Source organism: Homalodisca vitripennis, chromosome 4, assembly GCF_021130785.1.
Source record: "Homalodisca vitripennis isolate AUS2020 chromosome 4, UT_GWSS_2.1, whole genome shotgun sequence".
Taxonomy (NCBI): domain Eukaryota; kingdom Metazoa; phylum Arthropoda; class Insecta; order Hemiptera; family Cicadellidae; genus Homalodisca; species Homalodisca vitripennis.
The window spans coordinates 108411104-108424579 of NC_060210.1; the positions used below are offsets into that span (position 1 = coordinate 108411104).

General features: G+C 35.6%; 1 protein-coding gene across 6 annotated transcripts in view; it reads left to right on the forward strand.

The window, feature by feature from the left end:
- Positions 1-13476, forward strand: part of LOC124359939 (pumilio homolog 2) — a 395716-nt gene that overhangs the window by 184932 nt on the left and 197308 nt on the right. For all 6 annotated transcript variants that reach the window (XM_046813107.1, XM_046813111.1, XM_046813108.1 and 3 more), the window contains one exon: positions 1950-2226. In XM_046813107.1, the coding sequence (XP_046669063.1) occupies positions 1950-2226 (277 nt within the window). The remainder of the gene's footprint in view (positions 1-1949; positions 2227-13476) is intronic.

The window sequence follows — 13476 nt, forward strand, 5'->3', positions numbered from 1 at the left end:
GTTGGGTTTTTCCTCAGTAAGCGTGCCCTACAAAGCGAGTTTTTTTAAAATCTTGCATTTTGTTTTTTTAGGTGATTTGGGTTTACTGCAGTAGATGTGTTATGAGAACACTCAAACATTTTTGAATTTTATTGTATTTATACAGAAATTAATCTAATTGTGCACAAAAGTTATATTTACAAAATATGAGAATAAAATAAAATATTCAGCATTTTCTCATAAACATACTAAGGTATATGTTAAGTACAAGTACGTAACAGTACACAAGTCTCCTCAGAAATCTTTGATGGTATGAGGCACGAAAACAGTCGGACTCTTAAAGCAGAATGTTGCAATCCCGGCACATTGTGTCCCGTCGCCGATTCTCGCTGACACTGGTCTATCTGCTCACGTGGCATGCTCTCTTCGGATTGTCATTTTTATCTGTAGCAGGGATGGTCGCAGGAAAATGCAGAGCATTAAGTCTCATGTTTATTTACTAACACAACAAAACGTTTACAATCAAGGTAACTGGTAACGTAAAAGTGAGTTTACAACCTGTCTTTACTACACAAACAAAAATAGAATCAACTAATTACTTGGAACAACTTATTGAATACCATAAATTAGGTCTGAAAGAAATAAATGAAAGAACAACTTTGATGTAGTGGGAACGACGAAAACTGCTTGTAACTTTTTCTTATTTATTCCGCTAGATCGTATTTGTAATTCATGCGAGAAATTCATCACGAAACGTTATGAAAACTGTTTAACATCATAACGCTTTCCGCACGGCTGTCGGAGGATTACTGTAGGAGGCTCCCGAATCTGTTGCGGGTCAAAGGGTTAAGGGCATGGGATCCAATGATCAATATTTCTTTCAATGACACTAAAAGAAAGATAAAAAAGTGGTATCAGAAATTATTTTTCCACTTGATTGATATTGTTGTTTTGAATGGGTACAACTTGTTTGTAATCAAAACAAGACCACCTGGTTTTCTACCTTCAGATTGAACCGGATTTGACAAATGTTGGAGACACATCACACTTCAAGAGAAGGCAGACTAGTTGCCATAATAATAATACATACATAATATCACATAGTACATAATATTCATAATGTAAATTACATAATTTAGTTTAAAATTAAGTATATTAGGTTTGTTATTCATTTATTCAAAATGAATAAATAAAATCAATTAGATTATACCGTTAATAATAATTTGATATTTAATTTATTTGTATTTTCTTAGTAACAGTTTGTTGTATTAGAGTGTAATTTGTAGTATGAACTGTTTTGATTATTTTGTAAGTTATGATTTAGTTTTTATGTTTATTAAGAGTATGATGTAATTCAAAATTAGTGTTTTACTTACTCTGAAAAACAACTTATACCACGTAATTACTAAAATTGATACCACTGTACTTGTTAATGAGGTGACTAATTATTTGTGTAAAAATATCTTTTTTAATTTCTTTTATGAACAAAAGAAGATTAAAATACTAACATTTTGTAAACACGTATATTTTTTTATAAAATTGAATTTTTAGGGTATTATTTTGTTTCATTTATGTACACAGCAATTATCAGAAAAATATTTAAAAATGTATTACTTTGATTACTTTTAAATAGCTAATATAGAGTTATGAATTTTCACAAAACTGACATTTAGTACAAAAATGGCTTGTGTGTTTTCACATATTCCCTTAGAAAATGGATGGGTTAAAAGGGCTAAGATCCAGACAGGACATTCTAAAAATCGTATTGTTGTTTGACCGTCTATCTGTCTGTCCGCATAATAACTCTTAATAGAAAGATCCTAAGGATTTTAAATTTTGTACATTGGTTCCTAATTGTACAAGGAAGAAATATTAATTTTGGATTGAAAAGGTCAAAATTAAAAGTTAAGCATTATTCTTATTTATTAATAAATAACAGGTCATATATTTTCATGTATTGCATTTTACAGCCGCACACCTGGTAGTCGTCAGCCTTCACCCTCGGACGAGGAACTAAACAAGAACAATGGAGTGGTGGTACTGGAGAATCCTCATGTGAGCCACCACTACCCCCATCCGTTTCCCCCACCACCGCACCCACACACTCTCGCTCATCTCGACTCGCATTTTGAGCACGTGATGACCCTGGACCCCAGCTTCGAGGGTCCTCCCACACAGCAACAGCCTACCCAGCAGCAGGCAGCCATGGACTCCCCTACGGTGCTCAGCACTTCTTTCGATGTTCAGGTGAGTTACTTGTAAATACAATTCTCTGAATTTGTTAAAATGTACCAAGTAGTTTGTTCTGGACGATCCTATTGAAGTACTTTGGAAATGAATGCACTGTGTTATAAAAGACAAGAAAATTGCATTAGCCCTTTCTTATATCTGTTGTACTACTTTTGAGGCCTATCAAAAAACAAGTACTGTTTTAAAAAATGTATTAAACAATTTATTTCTTAAACCTGTAGTTTCAGTCACTTGTAGTAGCAGATCACCAATAATGATAACCCACAACTACACAGAATTTTTACCTCCTCATCGGATCCTAAGTGCTTTTTACCTAGCTCTCACTTCATGTGCAGTCACCAGAGCTGTATTAGGCCAAGCATTGTCATGAAGCAACACAATTCCTTTATTGAGAATTCCTCTTTGTTTATTTGGAATTTATAGTTTTCCTTAAAGTCTCACAATATTGTGCTACATTAATGGTTTCACCTCTGGGAATTTTTCGGATAACTTCCCTCACCATATCATCGTTAACGACAGAAGGTCAACTACTCTCAAGTCTCATAGTGGTCATATTTTCGACTTTCATTAAACATTCTAACCAATTTCTTCACCATTCTAGCTTTTTTTGATGGAAACATCTTTAATTGACAATGAATTTCAGCCAGTTTAAACCCTCAACTGTTGTAATCGTGTTACTACGGAAAGTAGTGCCAAACCATTAACGCGGCTGAATGGGAAAATTGCAACATGGCCATGATGGTGCATTTAATGTTAGATCTTGGATGTTGGCATGCTGTATCAGCAACTGTTAATACCTTTGAAAAAAACTGCTTTTTTACTTAAATTTTAATAAAAAAGTAACAGGGTGTATTACTTTGTTAACACTCAGTATTTTATTTTTTTTTAACTAGTGTACATGTACATAAATTACAATAAATAATAATAAACTGTAAAATACATTCACCAAATTCTTGTGCTGAAGCTTATGTAACTGGAAAAAGTTGTATTGATTATAAAATGTGTATATATATATATATCCTTCAAACCAGTTGTTGTTTATCTATACTATGTAGAAGCACTGCTTTTTATTACTTTATAATAGTTTTTGGAAGTCACCAAAGCATGGTGCCACACACAGCACAACTCTGCACTCCTCACACATGTATCTTGTTTCGCGTGTTTTTCCTGTGCCTCTATGTAACTTCCAAACTATGCAGTGCCCTGCATGGTCCCGCCTTCTTTTTTGTTGCATTTATGTATATTGGGAAATAGCTTATTGTGAGTTTCAATTGCGAAGCCCCAGATGGGTGACCACCTTTCTTAATTTCTCGAAGTTCAAGGTACTTCTCAAAAGCTGGCGAACTAACTCTACATGAAACTGGGACAAAGTTGTCTTTTTACCAGATTTACATAAGTATAATGCATGTGCATTGAGGATAGTCATGTCTAATAGATGAAAAAGCAGTTTCTTTTACGATTATGTTAACAATGTACGATTATGCCTGATACAATCTATGTTAACAATCATTATGTGAGAGATTGCACCATAACTTTGTTGTACTCTAAAAACATTTTGGCTTGATTACAGGATTTGTGTTCTTTTTTAAATTTGCCATGTCTCAAATCACTTTTGTCATTGTGTTCTGTTGTTAGCATAACGACTTGTCTATTATCTTTCCAAATAAGGGGCCATTGGTGCTCACATTTCATCACTACTCTTTCACCAACTTTCAATTCATTCCGAAAGTCCAGCTTGTCATTCATAAATAATCTTCCAATATCCCCAGAAGTGCTTGATTCTTTCGTTTTGCATATTTCACTATCTTATTCAGTACAAATGATCGTGTTAATGATATAGCCAAGTCATTTGCCAGTTCTCCAAACCAACCGTTATCTTCTGACAACCCAATGTTTTGTTCTCAAACTGTGAAATGGGTTCTTTAAGAAATTGTCTTATTTCATTTGTAACCATAATTTCATCACACTTTAAAGCAAACTAATCATAAAAACTGTCACATAACAAAACATACACGCCACTTATAAATTGCAGTTAGACACAAGCTAATATTTTGATGTAAACATTTGCTTTCAACATTATACCAAAGTTATAAACCAGAGTGAGATACTTATCAAGCAACACTTCAGTCATTATAGTTCTGAAAATAGCCACCAGAAAGCAGTCAATGCTCCCTAGGCAGAAAAATGAACAGTCACCATCTGTGTAACTAAAACCTTATAACACAAGAATAGCAGTAAGAGCATGATACATCAGAATGTGTAAATATGAGAGTAGCCTGAGGCACTTGTCTCACCATATTGCTTCGCACTTAAGGGGTTAACATTCGTTGCTTAAAAAATTTAATTGCATCACAAATCTCTGCCTATTATTCCCCACCTCCACTAGCTTATTTTGGGTAAAACGAGTCTGCAGTGGTCTTTGGCTGGTACTGATCGACTATTAAGTTGAACATGTGTGAACATTTTGCTAACAGGTGTATACTTTATTATTTTTTACTGTTAATTCTGTTTATCCTTCAATATGTTTAACCCTCCCTCTGTTAGACGACTAGTGACTAGTCGCCAAAAATGTTCTCCAATGTTGAATGACTAGTCTTTAGTCGATTTTGCAGTCATCTTTTTAATCCGTTTGCTATTGAAAATAAGACTTAAGTAGGACAAATATTTGTTAAATTAATCTGGATGTTTCCCAGATTAATTTCATGTATAATTTATTGAATAATAATGTTTAATAAGTATGCATCACTTATTTATTACATCAGTTATAAAAGTAGATTATCACTTTTGTTATACAGGGTCCGGCAAAAAAACCTCCCTGATTTCAATAGGCATTGGCAAAAAAAATAAGAAACATACAGAACAATTACTTATATTTGTGAATAGCCTATATGATGCCATTTTACATAACTTAGTACACTTTATTTGGTTTTGAAAATTATGTCCGATAAATGATGTCCCCCATCGTTAAGACATTCACGAAGTCTTTCCTTGAAGTTGTCCATAGTTCTTCGTGTAACTTCTCTTGGAATGGCTACCACTTCCTGCATAATGGCATCTTTTAGTTCTTGCAGAGTTCTGGGACTATGTTTGTACACTTCAGCCTTTAGGTAGCCCCACAGAAAGAAATTACAAGGTGATAAGTCGGGTGACCTTGGGGGCCAGGAAATGTCTCCTCTTAAAGAAACAAGACATCCAGGGAACAACTCTCTTAACATTTCCATGGACCGCCGAGCAGTGTGACCTGTGGCTCCGTCCTTTTTGGAACCAAACTTCTTCTTCTTCACGGTCTAAAACAAACTGGTTGATTTTGGGTCGGAAAAATGTCTCTATCAAGTGACAATAGCGATTGGTATTGACCGTTACTGTTTGTCCATCTTCTTCAAAAAAATACGATCCCCACACACCGTAATTCCGCAACGGCGCATCAAACTGTGACTTTTGGGCTGTGTAGTGGTTGTTGGTGGAGTTCCTTAGGATTTTCTGCAGCCCAGTAGCGGAAATTCTGTTTATTAACAGTTCCACACAAGTGAAAGTGGGCTTCATCAAAAGAAATGAAGACAGCATCTGGGGGAATGTTTTGCAAAATGTCATCACATGCAGTCCTGCGAGTTTCATAATCTTCTTCAGACAACTTTTGGGCAACCATTATTTTGTAGGGATGCAGATGAAGTTCCTTATGCAGAATTCTCCTTACACTCCTTTCTGATAATCCCAGGGCAGCTGCATGTTTAACCGCCGAACGCTTTGGAGACTGTTGGATGGATGTTCTCACTCGCGCCACATTCTCCGGTGTTATTGCAGTACGAGGTCGGCCAGTTGGTTTTCTTTTTAGTGCTGACCCTGTTTGTCTAAAGTTTGACACCCACAGTCTAATCGTTTTCGCATCAGGAACACTATTACGTCGGCCAATTTCGAATCGAATCCGAAATCACAGAACCGCCATTTTTAATAAACTCCTCCACAACAAACGCCCGATACTCACCGAGCCAAGTCATGGCGAACACTGAAAATGGCACGTACGTCGCTACGGAACAATGCCCCCTCCACATCTCTACCCCCACTACAACTCACGCAGTGGCTTGCTCAAACCGGGGAGGTTTTTTTGCCGAACCCTGTAGTTTCAGGCCAACCAGTTTTACACTCATTATTAAAATTAGCTTGTCAGGCAAAGTGGTCTGACACAGTCATTAATCAGGCTGGTGGCCATTTTCATTTGCGTCCTCCTTTTTGCTGCATTCTGACAGTACTTAGAAAATATTTGAACTGGAAAGAGTTTTAAATTTCACAGGCTGTAGTGTTTTTTGAGAATGAGTATTTCCAGTGGACTATCTGAGATTGAAAGATTAGACATTATCGGGTTTGTTGTGCCAGTTGAACTGATAGATTTGTAGTATAGATATTACACCTTTCAGTGCTTGACACCCTGCAGCTAGTGCGGTGGCATAGCTTACAGTTTACTCATGGCTGTTCTTTGTTGCGTTTTTTAAACATTTTGGTAATACAAAAAATAATATTGTCTGCTTTTTCACTCAATTCATTACATGTTTATTTTAGTGAATTGTCTACAAAAAAAAACCTAAGGCTACTCATGAATGAATGTCTTTAAAACATTTCTCACATAAAATGATTATACATTAATTGCAAAATACGCCTATGTGTCAAATTTCTCACCACATTCCATCCTTTGTCTTCACATACTCTCTTTTAGCACATCTTGCATGTTTTCTTTGCTCTGCGCTTTCTTGCTCTTTCACTAACTATAAGACATGGCGTCAGGCAGTGGTGACTGTTAAGTATTACTTGTGGAAACTGATAAGTATTACTCATGGAGACTGTTAGGTATTACTTGTGGAGTCTGTTAAATATTACTCATGGAGTCATTTAACCCTTTTACTGCCGACGTCCGACATATCGGACGTCGGCATTTTTGCCGAAAACGCCAACGTCCGATATGTCGGACATCTGTTTTTTTTTATTGTTACTGGCTACTGTTATGTTCAAATGCCGAAACATTCGGTATTTTGGTTGTTTAGGAGGAAAGGATAATGAAAGAAGCCATTTGAAGAACTTTGGATTTCTATTTTCGTCGTCTTTGACTAGAATTGACGAACTACCTAGACAGCTGTCAAAACCAGATGATCGGGTTAGATTACTGAAATCTTCGTTCATTGTTGTTGTTTACAATGTTATCGAAAGTTTTTTGAAGTGTTACTTTTGTTGATCAAGGATAAAATGAGTAAAAGAGTTACATCTAACTCTCCTGTGAGTGAGGGAACAATAATTAACAGTCTAATCGATGGTGGTGTACAAGAACAAGACGAACTGAGTGACGATTTCCTTCAGAATTTGTCAGATTCATATGCCGATATTAGTGTTAGGGCTATTGATGACAATCAAAGTGATGCGGATGACACTGATGACGATCCTGACTATCTTACCATCAGATAATGAGGAGTTATTAGATAGTGAGGGGGATGTGGCACAGATAAGTTTACCTTCAACTTCCACTGGTAGGCCTAGAGGAGGCCTACCAGTTTTGGGAAAATCCTCATAGTGCAGCTATGTTTCAAGGTAGCACCTTCAAATTTGGTATATGTTCTAAGCAATTGCTCTAGTTTATAATGATATCATGCTCAAAATTTTAGTATAATTTTAAAAATAAATTATCAGATGCCAAACACAATTTTTATTTTTTTATTTATTTTTTATTTACATAATTTTTAAAATTAAGTAATGAGTTTGTTTCAAATTAAAATTTCTTTTTATTATTTAAAAAACAGCATTTAAATACGAGTAAATAAAGTAAAAATTCATGCAAATCTAATGAAAAATAAAAAAGATACAGCATTTTTTGTAAATGAATGCACAACAGCGATTTTCCCCCTTGGCAATTTTGACTGGTACGATAAAAAAATGGCCGGCAGTAAAAGGGTTAAGTATTACCTGTGGAGACTGTTGGGTATTACTTGTGGCAGGGCCGTCCGAAGGGGGGGGGCGAACGGGGCGGTCGCCCCGGGCGCTGCGGCCAAGGGGGCGACGCGCCGCAGCTAGGAGGTGCCTTACTCATAGTCAATATTAAATTTGTAAAACAAAATTTCAACGATATTCTACTATATACATACAAACCCCCAATCCGGTGCCTTAATATTTGTTAAAAAGAACTTGGTTTGAACCATATACTTAAAAATACTGTTTATTTTTAGTAAGTTAAGTTTGGCAACACCGCGCGGCAAAAACAACTTAGACCATTTGGCAACACCGCACTCGCAACTCCAACTGTCACTGTCATTGCGTATACACTGTATAGGTTAGGTTGCTAACTACTCTCGTGTGTTTAGTGTTTGTAGAGACTTAGAGCTGTGAAATTAAGCGAATGTGTACGTGAGAGGTGAGATTCGTATTGTATTAGTACCTACATATACAAAAGCTACAGACATGTGGTAGTTAAATATGTGTTGGTTGTCATATGTATTGGTAATAATTATGTAAATGTTGTTTCGACCAAGGTACTATGTGCACTCTAGCTTGCATGTCGTAGCGTAGGCATAAAAACTACACAACATGTAGACCAACACATTTAAACATTATTTTTTAATTTCATTTTAAGTAAACAAGCATAATTTTTTGAAGAAGTTTCATTTTATTTCAGATTATTTTATTAAAATGTCTAAAAAACTATCAGGTGCTCAGAGACGAAAATTAACAAATGACAGTGAATTAGCTCACAGTGCTCTTTTAAGTAAAGTACACAAGTTGACAAAATTCTTCACAATAGCTGAGGGCACTACCCAACAACCTACTTCATCTTTACTCGCTACTTCAAATACCCAGGACTTCGACCATGAATGTGAACAAGACCTAATTTTAACTGAGGTAGAGGAGACTGCTGAAATACTGAAGGAGGAAACCAGTGACAAGCTTAAGAAGGGAACTGTTGAAATGTTAAACTACCAAAATAAAAATTTTTCAAATGACCTGTCAACTTGGCCTGAAAATTTAACTGTCAGAGAGAGAGATGAAATCATGACATGTTCCGTCATTTAAAAAAAGTAATGATGACTATCCACTAAACAGTGAAAAGCGTCATTTTTCAAATGATTTTCAATATCGCCACGCAGAAAATGGTGAGAAAGTGAAAAGGCGGTGGTTAGTTTATTCCTGCTCTTCTGATGCAGTGTCCTGCTTTCCATGTGGTTTATTTGACAATAATCCACACTCAAGTTTTGGCAAAAAACAAGGATTCAATTGGAAAAAAATTCATGAGCGAGCTTCATCTCACGAAACGTCATCTGAGCATTTTACGTTTACCCAGCAATGGATTGAAGCTGAACGTAGAATCAACCAAAATGCAGCAATTGATACTGAGCTCATGGGCCAAATACAAAAAGAAGCCAAGAGATGGCAAAACATACTAAGAAGAATTATTGCTATTATTATTTACTTAGCAGAACACAACTTGGCTTTTCGTGGAAACTCAACAAAACTTTTTACAAAAAATAACAGAAACTTTCCTTGGCCTTATCCAGTTACTAGGAGAGTTTGATCCGGTTATGATGGAACATTTAAGATGCATTGAAGAGAGTGAATATCGAGTTCAAATGTTAAGTGTCAATATTCAAAATGAGTTGATAAACTGTCTGGCAAAGGAGGTGAAAAACAATATAATCGAGAAAATAAAGCTGTCACGGTACTTCTCAGTTATGTTGGATTGGGTACTTCTCAGTTATGTTGGATTGTATGCCAGACGTAAGTCATAACGAACAAACATCTCTCACCATTCGCTATGTTCACGAAGAAGAGGAGATCGATGGTGAAATTGTTATTGAAGAAAGTTTTATAGGCTAGACGATTACTGAGGATTCAACAGGGGAAGCATTAACTCAATTGTTAACAGAAGAGGTAGAGTTATGTGGTTTGGACATGAGCAACTGCCGCGGGCAAGGGTACGACAATGGCGCAAACATGGCAGGAGCTAAAAAAGGGGTCCAATCACGAATATCCTCAGAATATCCTTTAGCTGTATTTACACTCTGCGGATGCCACAGCCTCAACTTGGTTGTTGCAGATGGAGCCAGATCATCTGTCAAGTCTACTCTACTTTTTGGAATCCTTCAAAGGATTTACACTATTTTCGCATCATCTCCAAAACGTTGGTGCGTTGTCAGTGACCATGTTAAAGGTTTAACTTTGAAAAAGGTTTGTGGAACAAGATGGGAGGCTCGAATAAGTTCTGTATCTGCTGTTCGATACCAGTACAAAGACGTCCTTGACGCTCTTGTAGAACTGAGTGAAACTGTCAATGACCCTACAATCTCATCTGAAGCTAAGTCCCTCCAAATTCACATGGAAGACTTTTCATTTCTGGTTTTTGCCTTATTGTTTGGCATGATGTTTTGTTTGAGGTAAACTTGATAAGTAAAACCTTACAAGGTAAAAGCACTGATATTGCTTTAACATCAAATCTGCTGCAAAAAACTTTACAGTTCATAGATGATTTTCGTAAAGACGGTTTAAATGACTCAGTTTCAAAAGCCAAAGAGATTTGTAGTGAAATTTACGTGGAACCATTATTTAAAGAAAAACGCCAAAGAACAAAAAATAAGCTTTTTGATTATGAAAGTAAAAGTGACTACAAAGCAACCCCAGAAGAAGAATTTAAAAGAAACGTTTTCTACCCACTATTGGATATTATGCAGGCTTCCCTAAAAGAAAGGTTGATTCAGTTTTCAAACCACAACTTGAAATGGGGGTTCTTATACGACCTTAAACAACTCCCTCACGCAGAAGATTTGAAGGAATGTTGTGAAAATTTACAGAAACACCTATCGTTTGGGCAAACCTCTGACATAAGCGGAAAAGAAATTTATCAGGAACTCCTTCATGTCAAAACTATTGTGAATGAAGTAAGCCTAGCTAAGGCAACCCCATTACAAGTTTTAAAAGTGATTAAGAAGACAGACAGAAAGGACCTATTCACAAACTTATGGATTGCACTTCGAATCCTTCTAACTATTCCCATATCTGTTGCCAGTTGTGAAAGAAGCTTTAGTAAGCTTAAATTAATAAAAACCTACTTGCGTTCTTCAATGTCTCAGGAGAGACTGTCATCCCTTGCCATGCTGTCTATTGAAAATGAAGAATGTAAAAGGCGAAGTTAGAAGACGTTATCAAGAAGTTTGCTAGTGCAAAGGCCACGAAGATTTCTTTTTAAAAATAAAACTATCTCTGTCAAAGGTAAATAATAGTTATGACATTAAGATTGAAATAGTTATGCATTGCGTTTATATCTGTTAATACTATTAATAGCCCTAAAGTTCCACAAAAGTATTGTATGCCAAAGAGCCAAAGTAATAATTTCTTTATATCTATGTATATAGGTCTATTCAATATTCTATTATCTATTCTAAAACATGTTTAAATGTACATATATAATATATTTGGTATTTTGTTACACACAGAAAACTGGAGTATTTATTTACATATAACAATTTCCAAAAATTCCATATCACTTGGTATGGCTGTACTGACGAAATGTAATTTTTATGTGGGGGCCCCCAAGGCATGATTTGCCCAAGGCGCATTAAATACTGGGGACGGCCCTGACTTGTGGAGTCTGTTAAATATTACTCATGGAGTCTATTAAGTATTACTCGTGATGACTGTTAAGTATTACTCGTGGAGACTGTTAAGTATTACTTGTGGAGACTGTTAAGTATTACTTGTGGAGACTGTTAAGTATTACTTGTGGAGACTGTTAAGTATTACTTGTGGATTCTGTTAATTATTACTTGTGGAGACTGTTAGGTATTACTCGTGGAATAAGTTCTATTTTCATGCCCAATGGGCCAATTTTGTTTTATGGACTGGTAATTCCTCTTTGAACTTAGTAACTGGAACCACGTGGTTGTTGTTCTGGAGTTTAGAAAGTTGTTATAGGCCACCAAACTGTTGACCACTAAAGTTCCAAGTTATGTTCTTCTATTTTGTACGGTGCTGTAGGATGAAATCTAATGCGAAAGATTAATCAGTGGGAACTAAGGACTTCTATATTTGTAGCTGACCAATCTTTTTAGGGTGAAGCATGACATACTCGCAACTCTGGAAACTGGAGATCATGACAAGAGATAGTCATGCTGCCAATCAAGAAAATAAAATTTTCATATGTGAAGCATGGTACATCATAGCCCAATGGTAAATTTTTTCAACTACATTTTCTGTTGTAAATGTGGTATTGGGTAAATGTACGTAATGCTTTAAAAACATAGTAATGGCGAATAACCCATGAAATCTTGTTAGTAGCATCCATGAATGAAAAATGCCCAAAAGTTAAGGGAATATAACTTACACGTATATTCCCCACTCTTCTCCTCGAACAAAACTTATAAACTAACAGTTAACAGTAAAATTCTAATGTTTTATGTACCTCAGACTTTATATATTATGATGTCATCTTTTGTCGGGTGCAGTACCATTACTTTTTGGCAAACTAAACAAAAATCTATTAATCATCATCTTAACAGGAAGACAAATTTTTAATAATTTGAATGTTTTTGTGTGTCATAATTATCTAGATTATTTATTCCTTAACATTTTGAGCATCAGCGGGTTAATTACATAGCGGACTAAGTGAAAAATACTGAGTGGGTGATTTATCACCCGCCTTTATAATACTTTGTATGTCTAAATAAAGGAACAACTGTTTGCTTCTGTTCTTGTTTACTTATCTTTCTGACTGGAAGTTCAGCTAACCACTGATTCTTTGTTGGCAAACACCATTATTGTGGTAGTGTCACAATGTGTTGTTGTGTTCATTTTATAATGATATGATTTTGTATGATGTGCATAGTATAATATTGTTAAGTTATCACAACAGTGTGGTAGATTATGAACTTGGATTATGTTTTATGATACTGAGATGATCCAAAACGGCTCACGGCTCTGATCAATTCTCAACATCCAGAACTGGACCATTCCTGTTACAAGCTATATATTTCTTTCTGAGGCTTGTATGGAGGTGTACATTATTAATAATTTCTTTGCATTTTGCTCAAAGTTCACTTAATTTTATTATTTTACTTTTTGGGAGATGGTATTGTAACTTCAAATAATGAGCCTACCTTAGATAAATTAGTTTTTATAGTTAAATGTGTCATAAAACAGATTCAAAAATCTACATACATAAGTATAAATATATATATTTTATGTTTCACAAATTAAGCAACGTGGTTAGTAGAGCTCTTATTGACA